This window comes from Parus major, chromosome 3 (assembly GCF_001522545.3).
Source record: "Parus major isolate Abel chromosome 3, Parus_major1.1, whole genome shotgun sequence".
NCBI classification, from domain to species: domain Eukaryota; kingdom Metazoa; phylum Chordata; class Aves; order Passeriformes; family Paridae; genus Parus; species Parus major.
The window spans coordinates 11,662,416-11,682,600 of NC_031770.1; the positions used below are offsets into that span (position 1 = coordinate 11,662,416).

Sequence of the window (20,185 nt, forward strand, 5' to 3'; positions counted from 1 at the left end):
AGGCTGCCTAATATATTAGCAGTAATCACCCCCAATCCCATTAATTTACCTTTTTTGCCTGCTTTTTAAATATTACTGTGAAGTAATAAGAAGTCTTTTTGCTGCACCATATCCAACTCCCCCAGTCATTTCACAGAGGGGTGTATGTGCTCTGGCCAAGAAGGCCTCTCCAGCCTTCTTCAGCCACACTAAATATGTCAGTGAAGTGTCCTTGTTGTTGTTTACAGCTGGTTCTTATCAGCTGGCTCTTACCATGCCCATTGCATCTTGCAGATCTTGTGCTGACCAACCCCCAAAGACCATGGCAAATTCAGACACATTCCAACTCTGCCAATTCTGCCTTATGCAATTTCTAAATACCTGGGACATTCAACATATTTGCTTTATACAGCAAACACCTCTACCTAGGAACCTTGCAACTGGAATGCAGTCTCTATTGAGAAGCATGTGCTGCTTCTGTTCCTCGTTTAGCAGGACAGCCGCACTCGTGCCTGCTGTCAGCATTTTTATCTTTCCTGTAAATGCTGTAGCCTCATACACCTCAGCAAGGAACACCTTGCCAGGTGATTTGCAGATTTGCTTTGATTCCTTTCACATAGATTCTTGTCTCATTCATAGTTTTCTTTGTGTAACTCTCAGGGATCCAGAGAAGAATTTGGGCAAGACCTGAACAGAAAGATGTTCTTTTAACGTGCTCCAGTCCAGTGAAACTTACTTGGAGAATAAGCTCAAGAGGGAAGCAGAAACAAAATCACCATCTTCCAGACAGGAACAAGCAGACTGCACAAAAGTCTGTCATAGCAGGGTATCACTGTGTACTCAAAACTTGCAACTTGCCTGCTCTTTGCTGTGCTTATGGATTCCATGTGCATGAGAGATCTTCATCAACATATAAATACAAAAAGTTCTTAGGGGAACAATTTGATTGTCTCTTACACTGAACACTCTGGGACAGCCTTCTTAGAAATAAAGATTAGACATGACAGGAACTCTGTGCCTAGTGTATTATATTTTTCCAGCTAATCTAATAAATCACCTCCCACTAAAAAGTGAACTGTTTATAGTATCAGGGGACCCCAGGAAAAAAGCAGAACTGAAAGAAAAAAAGCCCCCTACAACTATATGGAAAAAACACAATAGGTAAAGAACATTTCTGTGAGTAAATACATGGTAATAGCAATGCCTCTCACTGAGGTAAGGTTGATGACATGTATGTGCTGGCTACTCTAAGCTTTTTATTAGGTATTTAGAAGAAAGGTTAATTTTAGGGAGTTATTTTATGATTTGCATTGCTGTGGGCCTGTGCAGTGCAGATGTGTGATTAGATTAGAGGGCATTCTTTTGCCATATACTCCTGATGCTGCTGGAAAACTATGTGGAGAAGATTTGCTAGCAACACCTCCATACAACTAAGCAGTTACTAACAAAACTCTGTGGGAGAGCATAAGAGGAGTGACTAGAAATACCCAGAATCACAACTGTGCTCTCCTCTTGTCCCTGTGCCAAAATGACTAAAAGATCTTCATGACAGTGTGTCTTTAGAAGGACATCACTGGCTTTTGGGAGCACTTCTAAGGTGTTCACAACATTTGCCAGCACTGTCAGAAGAGTTTTACAAGAGCATTCATGCTTGGAATCAAAGACTTCTCCAGCACAGTTGAGGTTTCCTAAGATGATGCTATGCTAGGCAACAAGGTACAGACCCAGGGATCTTACCTGTCTCTGAGGACCAGTAGGTTCAGATTCTCGTCTCCTTTGTCGGAGAGCTGGTGCTGAATGTAAGGGGGAGTGGGCTGGACTTCCTGTCTGCTGTTCATGTCTACTGTCAGACACTGTTTGAGAAGGTCCTTCATGTCTATGGGAACTGTCCTCCTCAGTCACAGGCAGCATACCCCGACTTCGCCCATCGTGAGTCTTCGGCCTCACTGCAGCATCTGCCCCCAGACGCCTTCTCTCCTCCCCATCTTCAATAGGCCTTAGTTCCTCAGGCTCCTCATCCGTGGTTCCAGACGTGCTTGGCTCAGCACCGGGGTGGAAGTCCTTCAGCTCTGTCTCTTTATCAATGATAACCCACTCCTTGCTGTCAAAGTCCTCCTCCTCTGCGAGCGGCACCGAGCGGAAAGCGTTGCTGAGGGCTTCGTGCTCCACGGACGCGGACACGTCCATCCTGCCGCTCGCCTGCCGATCGGCCTGGCCGGTATCGATGGACAGCATCTGGGCTGGCTGCGAGGAGCACACGAGCCGTGACGGAGAGCCAGGGATATCCATTCGAGACCTAGAGACACAACAAGGAGCCATTGAAAACACATCAGGTTTGTGGTTAATGACAGGGATCATAAGAGAAAAGACTTCTCATTCATTTCTTGGTACACTTCAGAAAGACAGGCTTAAACAAAAATATTTCTTTAGAACCTACAATAGCATGAAGAAGTGCTTCAGTATGACAGCCTATTGAGTATGTCTTTCCCCTGTAGACAGGATGACAACAATTTTCCCCCAATAACGCCTTTCCCCCTTGTTAAGTTCTACTGGTTCATGAAAAAAACAAACCCAAACCATGTTCTGATCAGTATTTCCCATTTGGCCTTCATCTGCTGCTTGCTTTGCTTCTCTGCCTATCTCAGAGGCCAGCAAATTGCTGCACAAAGCCAGAGCGTCAGCTGCCCAGATTTTAGGACAACTGCAGTGTGTTTTCAACAAGGAACATCCAGAAGCCTTGCAGACTCTTCTGGGGGAAGACTTCCATGTGTGAGACATCAAAATTTTTGATGAAGAAAGGGGAAGCAAAGAAGGAGGTGAACCAAAAGTTAATGTAAATAAAATTGTGACCATTGGCTGCTGATTGAATGATTACATTGGTCTCAACAGTGAATCCTCAAGACTCTGCTAAAAACAGCAGGAGGCTACAGAAGGTGAACAAACCTTCTTTCATGTGGATCTGCTTTTCCATCAGCCGTGGAGAGCCGCTCTGACTCGGGGCTGTTGACGCGGCGGTAGCGGAGGGAGCGCACTTGTGCGGTCGGGGACTCTGGAGGCACTCGGACAGGGGAACTGGGGCACACCCCGTTTCTCTGCTCCTCTTCCACCATGCACTGAGTCTGAAGGGGATAAACACAAAGAACTTCAAGATCTGGCCAAAGACATTGATTTCCATCCTTCAGTGTTGCTCTGGACCTTGTCCCAGGATATGCTTTAGGCTGCATTTTCACAATCTACACAAGGAATGTCTGAGGGGAGGCAGGGTCCTTCTTCCCTGGAAATCAGCTGGTATTAAAAAAAGGTATGGATTAAAATCAATTCAAATATTTAAATATCTTTAAAAGGTGGCCTATGCATTCCAATTACCCTGAGTGTTGATCCAAAGGAGTTCTCATGGGTTAACCTACTGCATACACAAACCCCAACTGCTTGTCCAAGATGTCTAGCAGCCTTGTTTGTCAACATTCATTTAAGCAGGGGCCATGCATTGCACAACAATATATAAACTTTTACATCTGGTCTGACTAAGGCATCTCCTAATTACCAGGGTGTTTTGTTTTCCATTTGTGTTTTTGTTTGCTTTAATCTCGGTCCTTTAAGCAAAGTCTTTCATGACATCCACTCAACCACAACATCTGTAAGAACTTTCCACAGAGCCAAGGTCATGCAGGGAGCTGAATATGCTCAAGGACACTCTATCATTCTGTATTTCCTCTTTCATATTGCCTTATTAAATTTGATTTTTTTAAAATCTAGCAGCAGACAAAGGAAAAAACAAGAAAGGACAAAGGAAAAAGACAAAAGTAGGTGACCAACACAGCTGCCCTCTGCCTTCCACATTGCTGATTTTCCTTGGAAGAGAGGGGCAAAAGCAAAGAGACAGAATGGTCCAAGGGCTACAGCGGCAGCACAGGGCTTGCATTCAACACTGCTGTGTTGCCAGCCATGCAGCATCAGCTGCTACACACAGCCTCTGTGTGGGAATGTGTATGGAGAGTGCTTACCCTTTCCTGCCCTACATTCCCTTGTCCTCTATTAATACCAGAAGGTCTGAACACAAGCAGCATCTCAGTAAAATGCTGCTGATACAGACAGTTGCCTTGTGCATGCAGTGTGTACGTGGCAAGTCAGTCAGTGCCCATAAATTAGCAGACCTAAACCACTCAAGCTGGATCTGGAATGCATAACTAAAGAGCCTCAGGAGAACTTAGAACTTCCAAGCATTAGAGGAAAAGAAGAATAGATTATAATTACTTAAAATGTAATCCAGTAATGACCAGGAGAAGACTAGAGGCAAGAGAAGGTTAAATGTGTTTGTGAAAGGAGCAAAGTGCTGATGTAACTGCTGGGTAGCATCAACTTGTTAAGATTCAAGAGCAGAGAACTAGGGGATGGTGTGGAAGAACAGTGACAGTAAGCCCTGTCCTTAACACAGAAATGAGAGAAGTGGGACAGAAGGACATCTGAATTGTGTGCACAGAGAACTAATGATCATCTTAGAGAGTTATTAGGGGGAAAAAAACATGGCAAGATCCGCTTATCCCCTAAATACAAAGAGCAAGACAGGGAGAGACAGTTAATTCTAAGAAGACTGGAACATGAAGGATGTGATGCTGTGAATAGCAGAAGGGTATTTAAACACACCAGTGCCCTTGTGGTTCTGATGCCTCAGATTACAAGCAGAGGTAAAGCTGTGCCCTTAGGTATCAAATCTGAAGCATCTTTTATTCCTTCATGTGGTGACTGTTACTTAAATAAAAACTGATCCTCTCTCAGAGAACAGTCAGACTAAAGATAATAAGTCTAGAGAAGCAAAAGGACAGGCAACAGTCAAATTAAAGATAATAACCCCCAGAGAGAAAGGACTTTAGCTTTGGAGAGCTTCCTGCCCTAGGCTTTGGTGCACAGACTGCTGTGTAGCTACAGAACCTGTCAGAGATAAAGTGCTTGCTGCCATGTCACCTGGCTCTGCTGTGGAGCTTCTATAAACTTCTTCTACCTTTAGCTGCTGTTATGACAGAACTTGTGAATCAGGTACCTAAGACATGACACACAACTAGCAGCACGCAGAAAGAACTCCCCTGTGCAAAGTCTGACAAGAGCATCAAAGCACCTGGTGGTAGAAATGTAAAGAAAAGCACATAGAAGTTGTTAGGATTTTTCTGTAATACTCTTTTTTTTAATATATATTGTGTGAACAGTACTGTCCCTCTCTGTCAGGCTTTTCTTATTTCATATATCTTCAATTGAAAACTTTTGGGAATGCAGAGTTACCAGTGAGAGACGAAGAAATAATCTGAACTTGGTTCATAATTTGTCAGTGCTGGGGAATGTCCCTGCAAGTGCTCAATACAGATAACACATTGATCTGAATTATTTGCATTGGAGAATTTCAAATTATTAGTTATTATTAAATTATTAACATTAGTTATTATTAATTAGATTATTTCTTGTCCATCCATAATGTTTTCTAATAAGTCTAAGGATAGTGGAGATACCTATATTGCTGAAATAAAGACTAACTTTGTACCAGTAGAGACTGAAGTGAATTCTGGTCAGCCCCAGAAGACTAACAGACTTAACATGCCACTCCACAAAAGTCCATTAAAGACAGGTTTGTGATGTGAACCTGATGTGCCCTGACAACATTTTAATTCTGATGAACATTTCTCTGCTAACAGATTCTGTATGTATCTGATGACCTGCCACTAAGACTAATTTACTTGAAATATGTAAATTAACCTGATTAATAAACCAACTGACAGATTCTTATACTTGACATTTATCATGGAATCAACCTTCTCTGGAGAGGCCTCCAAAAAAATTAGGTAACATTTAAACGAAAGGACTGAGAAACACCTTAGAGATTATGAGGAAAATCAACTGAAATACACATTTTATGTATGTTAAGAAAGCTTAAGATGATCTTGGAATGCAGAAATATGAGAATATTAAGTAATGGTTTCTCTCACTCTTCACAGGGGTGAAACCATTGTTAGATGCTCCTTATAGATTTTCCTACCCTTAAAAAGGAAAGTTAAAAAAAGGAAGAGAAAAATGAGTGATCATTCAAGGTACAGCAAAAAAGAGCTTATGAAGACATCTCTAATTACAATTATTTATCCAAGAGGTTAGGACACAATAAAATTTTGGTTTATAATTTCCAAGCCTGGGACATTTCTGATATTGTATCAGCTATGCAAGGACCAGAATTCCCTTGCTTGAAGTATCAAAATCCTACATAATGATATGACAGTAAGAAAGATTCACTTTAGCATTACTGGCCCCCAAAATGTCACTTGCATGAAGATCTAAATTAATCCCAATGGCTTTTACTCTGTGAAAAAATTGTTCATTTCTCCTTTCCACAGGAAAATTATTCAATGCTTTTTGGGCTTACTACATAGGATGCTACATCAATGGATCTGAGTGGCTTCTAGAAGCCTATGAAACCATGGCCCTACATCCAACAGTCACAGGAGAGAAGGAAATGTCCTTTACTTTGCTGATGCTGATCCTGAGTTTGTTGCGATTCACATCTGTCTCTTCCCAAACTTCACCCTCATTGAAAGCCGTGTTTGGAGCCTGACCAAGACCTTCCACTGGCCGACCTGACAGGATGGGAGGAGCATTCTCTTGATCACTCAAATGTTCACCCTGAAGGACATCCTCAGTGTTCTCACGGAGCAGGTCCCCAGGTACCGGAGTGACATTAACCACCCTATAAAAGAGATAAGGAGAAAGGTAAAATTTTAAAATTATCAATATACAAAGAAAGAAGCCTATCACACTGCCCCACAGGAATTCCTTAGCAGATTTTAGGGTAGTACTAAGTTGAAAATCAGGTAGTCCCAGATATGACATCCTGAACCAGAACAGGAGGATTCCATGCAATGAAAGTTACCAAGAAGTGGGATGGATCAGCGACAGCATCTTGGGACCCTTGATACAGAGGCTGAAAACTTCTTCACAAGTGCCCATCACACCACATTGAGCTCTGAAGAAACCTCTCCTTTTGCATGAGAAAATGAGGCTTACTAGGCCTTACAGTTTTTATCTTCTGTAACATAGGGATTATTGTTCCCTAATGTATCCCCTATTGATCCCTAATGGATCCTCTAATGTCAGCCCCCCAAAAGCACCAAGACAGACCAGTGAACCAGGCCTTATCAAGCCTTTTCTGTTTGGACTCATCTCTACCTCTCAGCATCAATCTCTGTGTACCTTTGCAGCAGCACGTGAAACACATTGTAAACAGGCTGAGGAGCTGTGCAGGAGGTGTGAGAAGTGCACCCATTCAGTTCTACTTGGCTCACTGTCCACCACCACAGACATAAATTAATATAAAAAAACTAAGATCAAGTGGTTCCTGCCATGCTTCTCCAACTTCCCAGAATCATAATGGTCTTGAAATACTAAAAAAAAGAAGAGCTTGTTGTCCACTGTCTGACTGGTACAACACTCACCCGAACATGGCTGCTGTTTGCCTGGTGTTCTGCTGTGGTGGAGTTGAGGTGCTAGTGGACAACAAGATATCTGTACCAGCCTTCTCCCAGTCAAAGGCTTCATTTTCAGTGATGCCCCTTTCTTTCATGCTGTTCTCGAAAACTGACATGATTAGCTGGAATAGATTTACAAGAACAATTTCTGGTAAGTAGGTTGAGAGAGGCTCTCGCCAAAAATCTGAAGTATGTGCATGAGGACCAAGTGCACCTTTCAATCTCCAGTTTGCCTATGAAAGGTACTAAGAAATGAAAGCAAAATTTATAAAATTACAACAGTTGTTCCTCAGGTTGGTTTTGGCTTCATAAGTGAAATTTCTTCAAACCTACAAAAGAAATGCATGCACATTTTGACACCGAGTCAATAAAATCTTGCAGTTAACTTGTTACTCCAACTCTAGATCCATAACTTTAATGCAGCTTTTCTCTAGATTAGACAGCACATTATGCAGAAAAGTACATTTGATATGCAGAGTTCAAGGGCTGCCAGAAGACATAAACAGAACAGGAAAATGCAGTCCTAGGATGCAGACTCATTGCAGTGTCTGGCTCAAATATGGCTTAGTCAGGAGCCCCACGTTGTGGTTAATATGCACAATGTGGCCTGACACACTTGGCTGCCTAAGAAAATAAAATTCTAAAACGGGTGATACAATTTTCTTTTTAAGATGGCAGGTAGAAATGCTCATGCTGATGTGCTTTATGCTTGTTGCTTTTCTAAGAACTGGTATCCTCTAGGAGAGAATAAAACGACTGTCAACAGTTCTCCATGCACCAATGCATTAGCAGAAAAATCTGATGTTCTGCTGTCAAAAGGAAACTGGATGCTGTAGGCCATCAGAGCTGTGAGGTCCTACATTTCTAATAAAATTATTTAGCTAAAAAATGCAGAACTGACAGGATTCAGCCTGTCAGTTCTCTACAGGGAGAGACAATGTGATGGCAAATACATTCAGCTTACGTTATTGCATCAACGCTAAGTTATGAATAAAATTTAGCATGAGCAAACATCCTATTTGCAATTATATTCCACTTCTGTTTATCAGCATGATCAGAAGGACAAGTAAGCCTGCCATTTCCTACTACCTCCCACCAAACTGCAGCAAAATGCCTATTTGCAGCTTTCAGATGAGCCATATTTTTCCTCCATTTCGTGACCCAGAACCCTAGAATCAGGTCCACACTCCTGTGGTAATGCTACATTTGATTAACAGAATTTACAGAGTTGGCTGTCAGTCAGACCAAGGCACAGGAAATTCTTAGGATTGTGTTTGTTTTCTGACTGCTACTTTGGAAATTATTACTGTCAAGTATCTTTTAGAAATTAATATCCTCACAAACTCAAAGATGTCTTGCAAGAACTCCACACATTTGTAGACAGATGCCCTTATAAAAGCCATATTGGCTTCTGTTCATTAGATCATCTTCACCCATCTGTCCAGTAATCCCTGTCTTATCACAGCTTTTGATTCTTTGTGATGGACATGTCAGTATTAGGGAGCAGTATCTTCTGAAGCTAGTTAAAAATTGGTAGTGTTTCTGCCACCTTCCATTCTTTTGACACTGAAAGCAGTCTGAAGTAAGAAGCCACATGATAAAATTAGATGTTCAGCTGCCTTATTCTAAGCATTCCTTCAAGGACCACTCAGTCAAAACAACTTTCGTTATTTTCTGCTATAACTTATTCTGTAACACTTTGCAGGCCATTAGAGATTTTTCAGCCCTTTACTGTACTCCCTGTAGGGTCTTTTTTCATGGCTGAAGGATACAGGTGTCCTCATCTGCCGTTAGTCTCAAGCTATTTAATGGATTTACCGAGTCTTCTCAGCTTTCTCTGAAACCTTTATACTTCTGATAAAAGGTCAAAGCTTTACAGGAGAGAAGAAGAATGGAAAACTGCACACAACACTGCTCCTGTAAAGTCATGCAAAAAGTTACTGGATCCTGTCTAGGGATCCTCTGCCTGCAGACAGAATATTAAGACTCAGAAGAGTTTCCACAGTCACTGCAAGCTTCCCATGTTGAGTTTCCTTCTTCTGGGCAAGACAATGTGCAATTCCAACTCTGAGTATCAAAACCACTAATGGGATAAGGAAGAGGTGCACTACATTTCTCTATTAAAGATGTTACTGCCCATGAGGACATAAAGCTTAATTGCACATTATGTGCATGCCATGTTTTGGGCTGATGGCCCAGAGAACGAGAGAGAAGCAGCCAATGGGGCACAAATTACCTACTAAGCTGTCACGATACATCTTGTCAAATACCTTCTCCTGGCCAAGGCTCAAGAAAGGAATCACAATCAATCCTGAAATATCCCATATAAAAGGTACCAAAACAGTTATGGATTGTCCAGGCACTCAAGCCATGAATTCTTTGGGACTTATCTAGGAAGATGCAATCTTTCAGCAGAAGCTTCGGGCATAGAAAATTGTTCTTGCTCAAGTTTTAAATCTGCACTATAATCTACAACACAGTATTTAAGAATAAATATCAGGCACACCTCTTCAGTGGCAGGGGTCCCCTTATGATAAGGAAATTCTCCTGATTTGTGTTTGTACAAGAAATTCTAGGGGGGAAACAGTAGGACTATGATGGAAGAGATCTAATAATTTGATGTTTTCAACTGGAATAGAATTTATTTTATTCCCAATAGCTGGTGTAGTGCTGTGTTTTGCATTTAGGATGAGAACAGTGTTGATAACACACTGATGTTTTGGCTTTTGCTCAGTTGTGTCTACTCTCATTCAAGGACTTTTCAGTGTCCCATCCTCTGCTGGTGGGGAGCTGCACCAGAAGCTGAGAGGGAGCACAGCTGGGACAGCTGACCCAAACTGGTCAAAGGGATATTCCATATCATAGAGTGTCATGCCCAGTATATAAACTGGGGAAATTGGCTGGAAAGGAGCAATTGCTGCCTGGGGACTGGCTGGGCATTGGCAATTGTATTTTGCATCACTTGCTTTTCTTGGGTTTTATTTTTATCTTTTTTTTTTTTTCCCCCTTAATTACAATTATGATTATTATATTCTACTTGTTTTAATTATTGTGTGGTCCTTTTCTGAACCTGTGTGGTTTTTTCTTTTACCACCACACTTGGTCACTGTGAGAAAACTCAAACCAGCACTGGTTGTTCCCAGGGAGTCTTTCCCAATTGCTGTGTCAATATTTTGTATTGACTGAATCTAAAGGAAGATGTCCATATGGGAAACTTACCTTCCCACACCTGCTCAGGATGTGTATGGGACAGCCATTCTCTTATGTAACAACAGCCAATGTGATCATTTTTCCTTGAGTGAAATGCAATACACAATGCCCTAGCTGAGGGAATAGGATGGATTCCCAGGCAAAGGCACTTAAATTTCTATAATATTCCAGGAGCAAAGATCACTATTTCTTTTCTGATACTCACTGCAAAAAGATCTTTGGGAGGGAAACCAGCCATCTCTCCAACCATACCTGAAACTACTCTACCAGCTGGACTATATGCAAGTGTAGTATGCAAAAGTATGCAAAATATTTTTTACTACATCCTATCTTCACTTTTCCAGGGAAGAGGCATGCCTGTTGCTGTCAAATGAGTCAGAAGACCCCAAAATGCTGCTCTAACACCCACATCCTCCTGCTGTGAAAGTGCTGAAAGTTTGATCCTAACCATGAAACAAAACTGACAGTGATCCATTAAAGGGACAGACCTGACATCTGAGGCCATGAGCCCAAGAAGTACAAAAACATAGGGTATAAGATCCATCACCTGACAGCTCAAGTCTATTTTGTTCTACAATAATTTTCCTGTCCTCTTCTTAGGTAAACTTGTGTCATCCATCAGAGAGTAGTGATCTCTGGTCACCCTTAGTCTCTGGTTACAGACTGGTATGTCTCTCTTGGAGACATCATCTCGGGGGCCCAGAACTGTGTAAAATTGCCACATGGCATGACATGTGTTTAGGAGAATCTAAAACTTCAAATTCAATTAAGATTTTTAAATAAACCATGGTTTTACATATTAGTAAACCCACTTTCCCAACTTCCTTTCTTTCTCTGTGGGTCTGATACTGCTGACAAATTCAAATGGCCTCTGGTATAGTTTTTAATATTTCAGGGTAATACATCCAGATAAATCAACATAAAGACATCTCTGAAGCTGAGATGCTTGGAGAATTTGCTGGAATAGGTCTCCAAGTCAAGCTAGAAGAGTCAGTGTTAGGTGGCAAGCTGCAGATGCCAGACTTTTGTGGGGAGTTCCCTTCAGGAGACTTCTTGCCCAAGCTGTACCTGCAAGAAACTGAAGTCAATAAGGCAATTCACAGCTTCAGTCAAATGTCCTACTGTGAAAGAGCTGTTTGTGATTTGTACTGCTTGAATTCTGTCTGGAAACATCTCCTTCCATTTCAGTCTCAAGGGTGGCTTTTTGGTACCAATAGGATACATTTTAAATTGGAATAGAATATAGGAGCACGTAGGTTCAAAAGCAGCTTTGGAAATCCCTAATCCAACCATCTGCTCAAAGCAGAACTAATTAAAAGGCAGATCATATTTGTCATCCAGCCAATCTTTGGAAATCCCCAAGGATGGTAATTCCATATATTTTCTAAGTACCTGTTTCATATATAAGAACCCAGACTCTGAATTTTCCATCCCCCCTGGATTTAGTCACAATTTCCCCTGATGCCTCTATTCTCCCCACAACTGTCCTTGAGGCAGTGAAAGACAGCAATCAGACCCCCTCTTTGACTTCTCTACTCCAAGACAATAAAAATTCCAGCTTCCTCTGCATCTCATCAGTACACTTCCATCCCTCTGTAGAGCTCTCCGTCTTAGTGGCAAATAGTATTTTTCCACTGCACTATCCAGAAAGTATTTGCCTTTTCCTTTTAATTTTTAAAAAATTTGTGGTTGCTATGTTACAACATGTACATAGCTAAACCACAAAGACACTGTTGGAGAGAGTTTGTTGGAAGATCCTCCTACCACTTTCCCACTCATTTGATGCACTATCAACAGGAGCAGGCACTCAGATAAGACTGCACAGATCTGCTTTTAAAATGTTGTTTCCATCACTCTGTCTTTAATGTACAGAGGAAACCACTGTGATAAAAAAAAAGCAACACAGAATCAAGTTGCTTCAGTTCTGTTGTGTTAGTCTAAGTTACTCACATATAGGATGATAGCAAATACTGAATGGGAGGAAAAACTCTATTTTAGATGAATATTAAAGAAAGAGATAATAATGACCAAGGCCTATATGAGTCTGCAAAAAATCAAAGGGGTTAGTGTGCACAGTTGAACTGTCACTATAGGCTCTTAGACCTTGGCATGCTGTGCCAAAATTCTGTCACATTTGGAACACCTCAAAATTTTTGTGTCTTAATGAAAGCTAGAAATACTGTGTTGTTTGGGAGGAACTATCTGGTGTGGAGTCCAGGATTATTTTAGACAGATGGTGGAAGAAGATGAAGAAACTTTTGAGGTTTTGAAGAAATGTATAGTCCAGACTGTTTCTCCTAGTACTAGGAAAGGTATTCCTCAGCCAGATATAAACACATACATGGAAATGTTAAAAAACCTAAATGCCAATCTATAGTGCCATGTATCACACTGGTAACAAATATAGGCTCCCACCTGATAGTCAGGCTTGGTGAAGTAGTCTAGGCTTGCAATGTGATCCAGGAAAAGGTGGAACTCTGAAGGCATGTGTTTTAGCAGCATTCTGTGTTCATACTTTTCTTTTATCATGCCAACCTGCTCCTGGAAAAAAAACCAAAACAAACAAACAAAAAAATTTCAGAGCCAAGTATCTCTTCCATTGCTTCACATTTACAAAGACTTATCATTCCTGGAACACAGACTCTTCCTAGACCCAGCACAGGGTCTACACACTTCTCGTGTTTGCTGTCCAAGTCACAAGGAGGTTGAGCACTACAGGAGGAGGTCAAAGGGGGATCTTGAGTCAGAAGCTTGCTGCACAGGCAACCTACTTCTTTCCAGGGATTTTATTCTTTATCACAAAGTATTTCCAAGATAACATGAACACTTATCTTTATTCTCTTTAACTTTCTGATTTCAAATCCCATTTGGCTTGTTGGACAAAGGAAGGTGTTACCCTTCTGCTTTCTAAAGACTCTTTTTATTGGCCAAAAGGACAGCTCAGTCTTTCCACTTGTACTGCTTACTTTGCAAGAAAAAAGTAAAAGCCACTTGATCAATTATGATTAAAAATGTGCATAAAAATATCTAATTACTCCACATAAGAGAAGCCCACCCTGTGTATCAGAACACACAAAAGCAGGTTAGCATCTTGCAGCAAGATCTGATCAAAAGAAGACTCTGGCTTGACTCCAGAAAAAAACGCTGCACTGAGCTGCAGAAGGAATAATAAAGAGTCATAATAATTAAAATGTAGCACCCTCTCTTAAGACACCAGTTTTCCTACCTTATCTTTGATCTTTCTCCATGGAAGCTGACCAACGGCAAACTCCACCAACATGTAAAAGAGGGACCACAGATCATCATGTCTACCCATCTCCTGGAGAAAAGAGAGACCAAGACTGAGGAGCTAAGTTCCACATTGCTGAGGGGTCCAGGTGTACTCTCCAGATGAGCTACCTCATTTTAAAGAGCAGGAAGAGAAGCCAGACTTCCCAGTCAATGATTAAAGAAGCCAAATTACAGGCTAAAGATACATATTTACTAATGGAACATGGAATAACCTAAATTAAGAAAAACCCCAATCTGTATATAGAACACATTTTTTATTAATATTTTTAAGCCTAAATATAGTTCAAATTTGCTCAAGGGTTTTTGCAAAAGACTCACCATCACGCACTACAACAATTTACAGATTTATAACATTTCCACATACAACTCTCCTCCTGGGTTAGTGAATGGGAAATGGAAACATGGGCATAAAGGCTGAAATTGTCAAAGCACATGAATTCATTTTCGGTGCTCAACTCCCAATGTCTAGGATATGATTTCTCAAAATAGCCTGCATTATACAGCAATTTTTGCGTCTAAATATACATTCAGCTGATGCCAGTTACAGCTGGGCCTATTCAGCTGTTGCAAAAATTATACCTCAGGTTTCTCTGTGTCTCTCAAGAAACAGAAAGAATGGCATGATGGCATTCAGCTGCCCTCTCCACATCACACTTGCCGCCTTTTGTAGACAATAATTTCCTCCTTCCCTAAAAAAACTTGACATTTCTTCATATGTCACAGGTAATCCTACAATCTCACCCCAAGTAAGGCCAGAAATCTGGAGGTAATGAAGGAGGGCTGATAGTTTCCATCTGGCAGGTACTGAGCAGCAGAAATGCAGAACTCAGAAGCACAGAAGATGCTGAGTTGGAAATGACCCATCAGGATCATCGAGTCCAGCTCCTGGGCCTGTGCAGGACACCCTAAGAATCACACCCTGTGCCTGAGAGTATTGTCCAAACTTACTGTTTACTGTCTCCTGGAACACTACTGAAATAGGAGAGAGGAGTGTTTTAAGAAGAATGTTACATGAGCCTTCTAGAAGCGTTTACAATGAAACAGGCCAGACACTATGTAAATAATAGTTATTTCCAGGAAAAAAACCCCCTAGCTTTCACCAAGTGGCTCTTCTCCTGATGGCATGATGTTGATATTAAAAATTACAGATGAAGAATGGATTTGGGGGCCTGGCACTTGGTAATCCCTGGCCAAGTTCTGCTAGAATCTAGCAGAAAGCAGCCTGGCACTTAACCGTATTTCCCCTTCAGTGTGGCTTACTTTTGCCCTTAAAAAGTGTCTGGTAATGCAATAATTAAAAAATTGTAAAGTCTGCCAACTGGAGAGGACCCTACAACTGAAGCATAATTTTGATTTTACAGTGAAAAGCCTTAACTACCTAATGGAAATCTTCTGATATACTAACTTCTGTAGATAACAAAGCAGAACTCACACCTTTTGCTCCTTTGCTCCTGGAAACAGGTTCCTGACGGGGAATTATCTTACTGGTAACTCCTTAAAACTCCAAAATACTCACCCTGTTTTTGTGTGCATTCACGGAGGCATAGCGGACGGTTCCTCGGAAACCAGCAACGTTGCGAGGCTGGAGGGAGACAACAGAAGTATCTCAGAAACAGAGTGGATGACTGAATCCCCTGTGCAGCCAACTCCTGAGAACTTCTTGTCTAAACTGCTATTTTGTATGCACCCAAGGAAAAAAAGGTTCTTACTGCCTTCTTGTGCTTTAGCAGCTACACAAAGAGCATCCTCCGATTCTGCATTTCTAGGAAAGCTCACTCTACAGAGAAGGCAAGGTGGTTACAGTGCTATGTTAGAACAGTAATAGGCCAGGCATAGAGATAAGAACATTAATCAAGATTAGATTTTCCTTTTTAAACTCCAGGTCAAGGGAAAAGCTAGTAAAGAAGTGCAAATCTGAGTCACGACTAACATGAGCCAAGTAAAGCCTGAAGGAGGCCTGGTCAGAATGGAAATGGGGATCACCTCCTCTGACAGATGTCCACAAACATTTGCTGACACTGCTGCTCAGCACCTTCTGTAAGACTTCAACAATTTATGAACCTCCGACTTTCAGAGTTCTTGCTTTTTTCCAGATTCTTCCCAGTATATCCTATCTTTGTTTTTCTCTTTCCCTTTCCCTGATTCTACTTTTCATGTCTTTGGGAATTAAAGGCTTGATATAGTGGGTGTGGAAAGGCAGTCCTCCTGTGACTTATCTGTCCCATCTGGAGGCTTTCTCTGCTTTGGGGGATGAGCAACTGTTCCAACTCTTTCTACTGCTGCCTCCACAGGAACATTAGACCATGTGAGTTCACTTAATGCAGATGTCATTCTGAAAAAACTTGCATTTAAATAATGACATCCACCAAATTCTGTCAGTTGAACTAGAAGCACCAGAGTTAACAAGACTTAACAGCAGCGCTTCCAAAATTCTTGTGGTAAATCAGGTTCAGGCCCAGACTTCTTCCATCATAAGGCTAAGCTTGGGCAAAGAACTAAACATGTTCAAAATGAAGATCATATTCCAGCAGAAAATCGAGCATATTAATAAGAAATTAATAGAGTAACTTGTCCCACAGAGGCCAGTGGATTCAGGTTTGTTCTTTCAGCTGTGCCTGCACTTTCAGAACCAGGCCTAAAACTCTGTACTTTCATTCTAGGGCACCCTTTTGTCACTTTAAATAGGTACAATTCAGTTGCTTCCTCTTGGGTACAGGGAAGTTACTCTGAATTTTGATATTCTCAGAAAGAATAAAATTTCAAATTTTTTTGACAAGTTCACCAACACCATGTAACATATGCACACCTGTATGGTGTGCAATGCAGCTCTTAAGTTATAATGATTCTAAGCAAAAAAAAAGCTGCAAGTCTATCTTACAACTCTTTTATGCTAATCAAATACTCCCCAAAGAGAACCCACATGCATATCCCCTGCACTTAATCCACCATTTGCAGTACACCAGCCTGAGCTATTATTTAGCAGCAGGTAAGAGTAGATAATATATTTGTGATCATGTACCTCATTGCTTTCAGAACTATGCAATTCAGGATTCCCACTGACAAACGACTGCACAATATTTTTCAGAGTTCCAGAGAATTCACTGATATAAGTTCCTGAAAAGCAGAATACTGGCCACTGGAATACAGCCATCAACACAAATTTGCTCTACACATTCAAGAGAAAGAAGACATTCCTCTTTTCCATTATGAATGGAGGATAGTGTGTTTGGATACTTTTCATGAGCCATAAGGGTGTATTATGAACAATTCTAACACGTAACCTGTAATGTTTTCAGAACAAAAGTTATTAAATTTTTGCAGTCCATGCAAGTACTGAAACAAGTACCAAGTGTGCTGGCTTCAGTATGTCAGCAATGTCTCTAAAAATTGTTTTAGATCAATACTTACTATTTTTGGCAGACAGGCTATCTGTGCAGTCTTTAGACTTCAGAACTTAGATCTGCTCTGAAACCCATGCCAGGCAGTTTGCAAGCATTGGTTGCTAACCTCTTCTCTCTCAGGAGCAAAGCAAAGCCTAGCTTTTGGTGCAGGCCTTTAACCATGCATCTGTCCCACAGCCAACAAGACTGGCTGCTCCTGAACAGTCCCACACCTGAATCCAGAGGGTTCAACCTCCACTCCTCTCTCACGTGGGACCTCAGGGAAGAGAGACTACTACAACTGAGCAAGACTTTTCAATTGCTTTGACAGGACCTTTAGAGTCCTTTGAACAAAACAGGCAGATGCTAACTGTGTAATAGTGTCTTTTGCTCATAAAGGTTGTACCTCTTTTACCCATATTTTCCTGCCCTGCCAGTCACAAGGAATTGGTCATTGCAATCAAGTATTTCCCAGGCTGTGGAGATACCTTGTTTTCCATCCAAACAGCTTCTTCCTGAGCATTTACTGTAGTACATGCTGCAGACCCAGCTATTATTGACTTCTCTTCTGAATTCATAAACATTAGTTTTCCAGATGATTTCTTTACACATTTAATTTCTTCCAGTTAACAAACTTCATCCCACCACTGCACTGGCCAGCAGTGGAAAAGAGCCTGGCTAAAGCATCCTTGTTGTCCAGACCAGTCCACAGTTGACACGGAATTGAAATTGCAACAGTTAAGAGCTTCAGACTATGGAGTCATATATAATCCAACTGATTTGAGACACCAAAATGATGAATATATAACAAGCTATCAAGTTGAAACACAATTTTAAACCATAGATGATTTTTTTTACACATCAGTATTATTACAAAAAATGTTATAATGTTTCACTGATATTGTGTCTACCACAAAGCTAAAGTACTTCACTACACAGTGCTGCATTGTGTTAGAAGTTTGGTTTAAAATGAGTTTCAGCTTGGGAGAATGTGTTAGATCACTACCACAGAGCAAAACCTATACTCTATGTTCTTCTCACTGCATTAGCATACCTCCCAGGCAGAGACAGAACTAGGTAACAAAATCCTGTATGAAGTGGATGCATTTTCCAAACTGTGGTCTTATACACCCATCATTCTCCAGTTAAACACTCAGGATCATTTGTATTTCAAGTGCCAACAGTGTCTCCCTCATGATTCACATGAAGTCTTTCTTTCCTGCACACTCTCCTTTTAACTGAGGAGTGCTCATATTTCCTCATTAATGTGAATCCCTGTTCCTCACACCATGTTCATTCACAGAGATTAAAATTATTCCTTTTGCCTCACTGGCAAAAGGAAACTGGATATTTTGTATGTCCCAGTTTCCAGCTGCCTTCCTAAAAACTTGTATTTGGATGCCAGTATTTTCCTCCTGCTGTTTCTTGTGACCATGGTACTCTTATGACCATTGGTTCCTCCCCAGCTTTCTGGAAGCCTGTGCAGACACCTCATGAGATTAACCACCTTTGCCCCTGGCAGGCATGCTGTCACCTAGGATATTAACCTATCTCTCCTGGAAAAGGACTTTCAGCAGTAAGAACGTGAAAAAAAAAAAAAAAAAAGCACAGTTTGAAGAGAAGGTGGTAATGAGAGAGGAGACACCACAGATCATAGAAAGCTTTTGAGATGTATCCTTGATAGAAATGACTTGTTGGAAAGGTTGTGGTAAGAAGGAAAAGTGAAAGAAAGCTTTAATTGAACTAAAAGGAAGTATTCCTGTGACCTCTCTGAACCTTCTGCTTCTTCAGACAGGTTCATGAGAGAGATGTAGGGATATCCCCCTCCACCTCTTCTGGTAGGGACAAAATCCACACCTCTTATATGTGTTTTGACTTTTTAATCTAAACAGCAGCATTTTGTAGAATCATTGATAACTGCATCATATTTTATGCCCATGGGGAGTCAGAAATTAATAGAAGAAGCTGGAGACAGAAAAGTAAGATGAGAAAAATCCCCTTCCCTTGCCTCTGAAACCACAGAATTGACAAAATCAGTCTGGCACCACCCAAATATCTGCCAGCCCCTTAGGCAGAATCCCAAGTGTTCTAGGCCTTTGCATCACATTTAGGTAGCTGTCGTGATCCTGCTGAAAAACAAACAGATCATGAGGGAAAAAAGAAAACCAGGTGTAATTTGGACTTCCATATATAACAAAAGCACAAACCAAAATGAAAACCCAGAAGCATGGTGATGGCTCACTCACAACTCATAGCAGAGATGGTTACGAGCAGCGGATGGGAAGCCAACGCATCAAACACAGCCTCAAAAGAAGAGCCCAAAAGAACTGTAAAACAGAGAGAAACCCAAAGAAAAACATGATAAAAAAAACAACAAAATGAGAAAAAAATTGAACAGAAATGAATTAAAAAACATTCAATATTGTATCCCAACAGAAACCTATGTCTTGTTTAGCTGTTGCCATCTCCCATCACCCTTCCCAGTGCTGTTGGCCCATCCTGTGGTTTCATTTAGACACAAAAGACACGAAGCCTTGCACGAGCCTGTGTGATTTGTGAGTGTTCTGTAAGTGGTGAGAGGGGGCCCTCTAGGGAGAACCTTTCCTTGCCTGTATATCACACCTAATAACTGCAAAAACAAAGCTGAGAACAGCCATGCAGACAGCCTTACCATAGGTCACCTGTACACTTCTACTGTGATTTTCCTTCCTACAATTATATGATGTGTACACCTCCCCTTCCTCCCCATACCAAACTGATCTAAGAGCTCACAAGGGGATTTGCTCCCTCATCTCTTGCCCTTTTCATCCAGATCAAGTTCTAACA

The 20,185-nt window shown here is 41.2% G+C and overlaps 1 protein-coding gene across 4 annotated transcripts in view; it reads right to left on the reverse strand.

The window, feature by feature from the left end:
* TTBK1 (tau tubulin kinase 1) overlaps positions 1-20,185 on the reverse strand; it is a 106,079-nt gene that overhangs the window by 34,333 nt on the left and 51,561 nt on the right. For 3 of the 4 annotated variants that reach the window (XM_033513237.1, XM_033513236.1, XM_033513238.1), the window contains 7 exons: positions 15,496-15,561; positions 13,915-14,007; positions 13,104-13,229; positions 7,446-7,600; positions 6,481-6,700; positions 2,923-3,098; positions 1,717-2,275 (listed from right to left, as the gene is read on the reverse strand). In XM_033513237.1, coding sequence (XP_033369128.1) covers positions 1,717-2,275; positions 2,923-3,098; positions 6,481-6,700; positions 7,446-7,600; positions 13,104-13,229; positions 13,915-14,007; positions 15,496-15,561 — 1,395 coding nt within the window. Of the gene's footprint in view, positions 1-1,716; positions 2,276-2,922; positions 3,099-6,480; positions 6,701-7,445; positions 7,601-13,103; positions 13,230-13,914; positions 14,008-15,495; positions 15,562-19,605; positions 19,633-20,185 lie in introns of those variants that run through there. The other variant, XM_033513239.1, reaches the window with a different exon arrangement.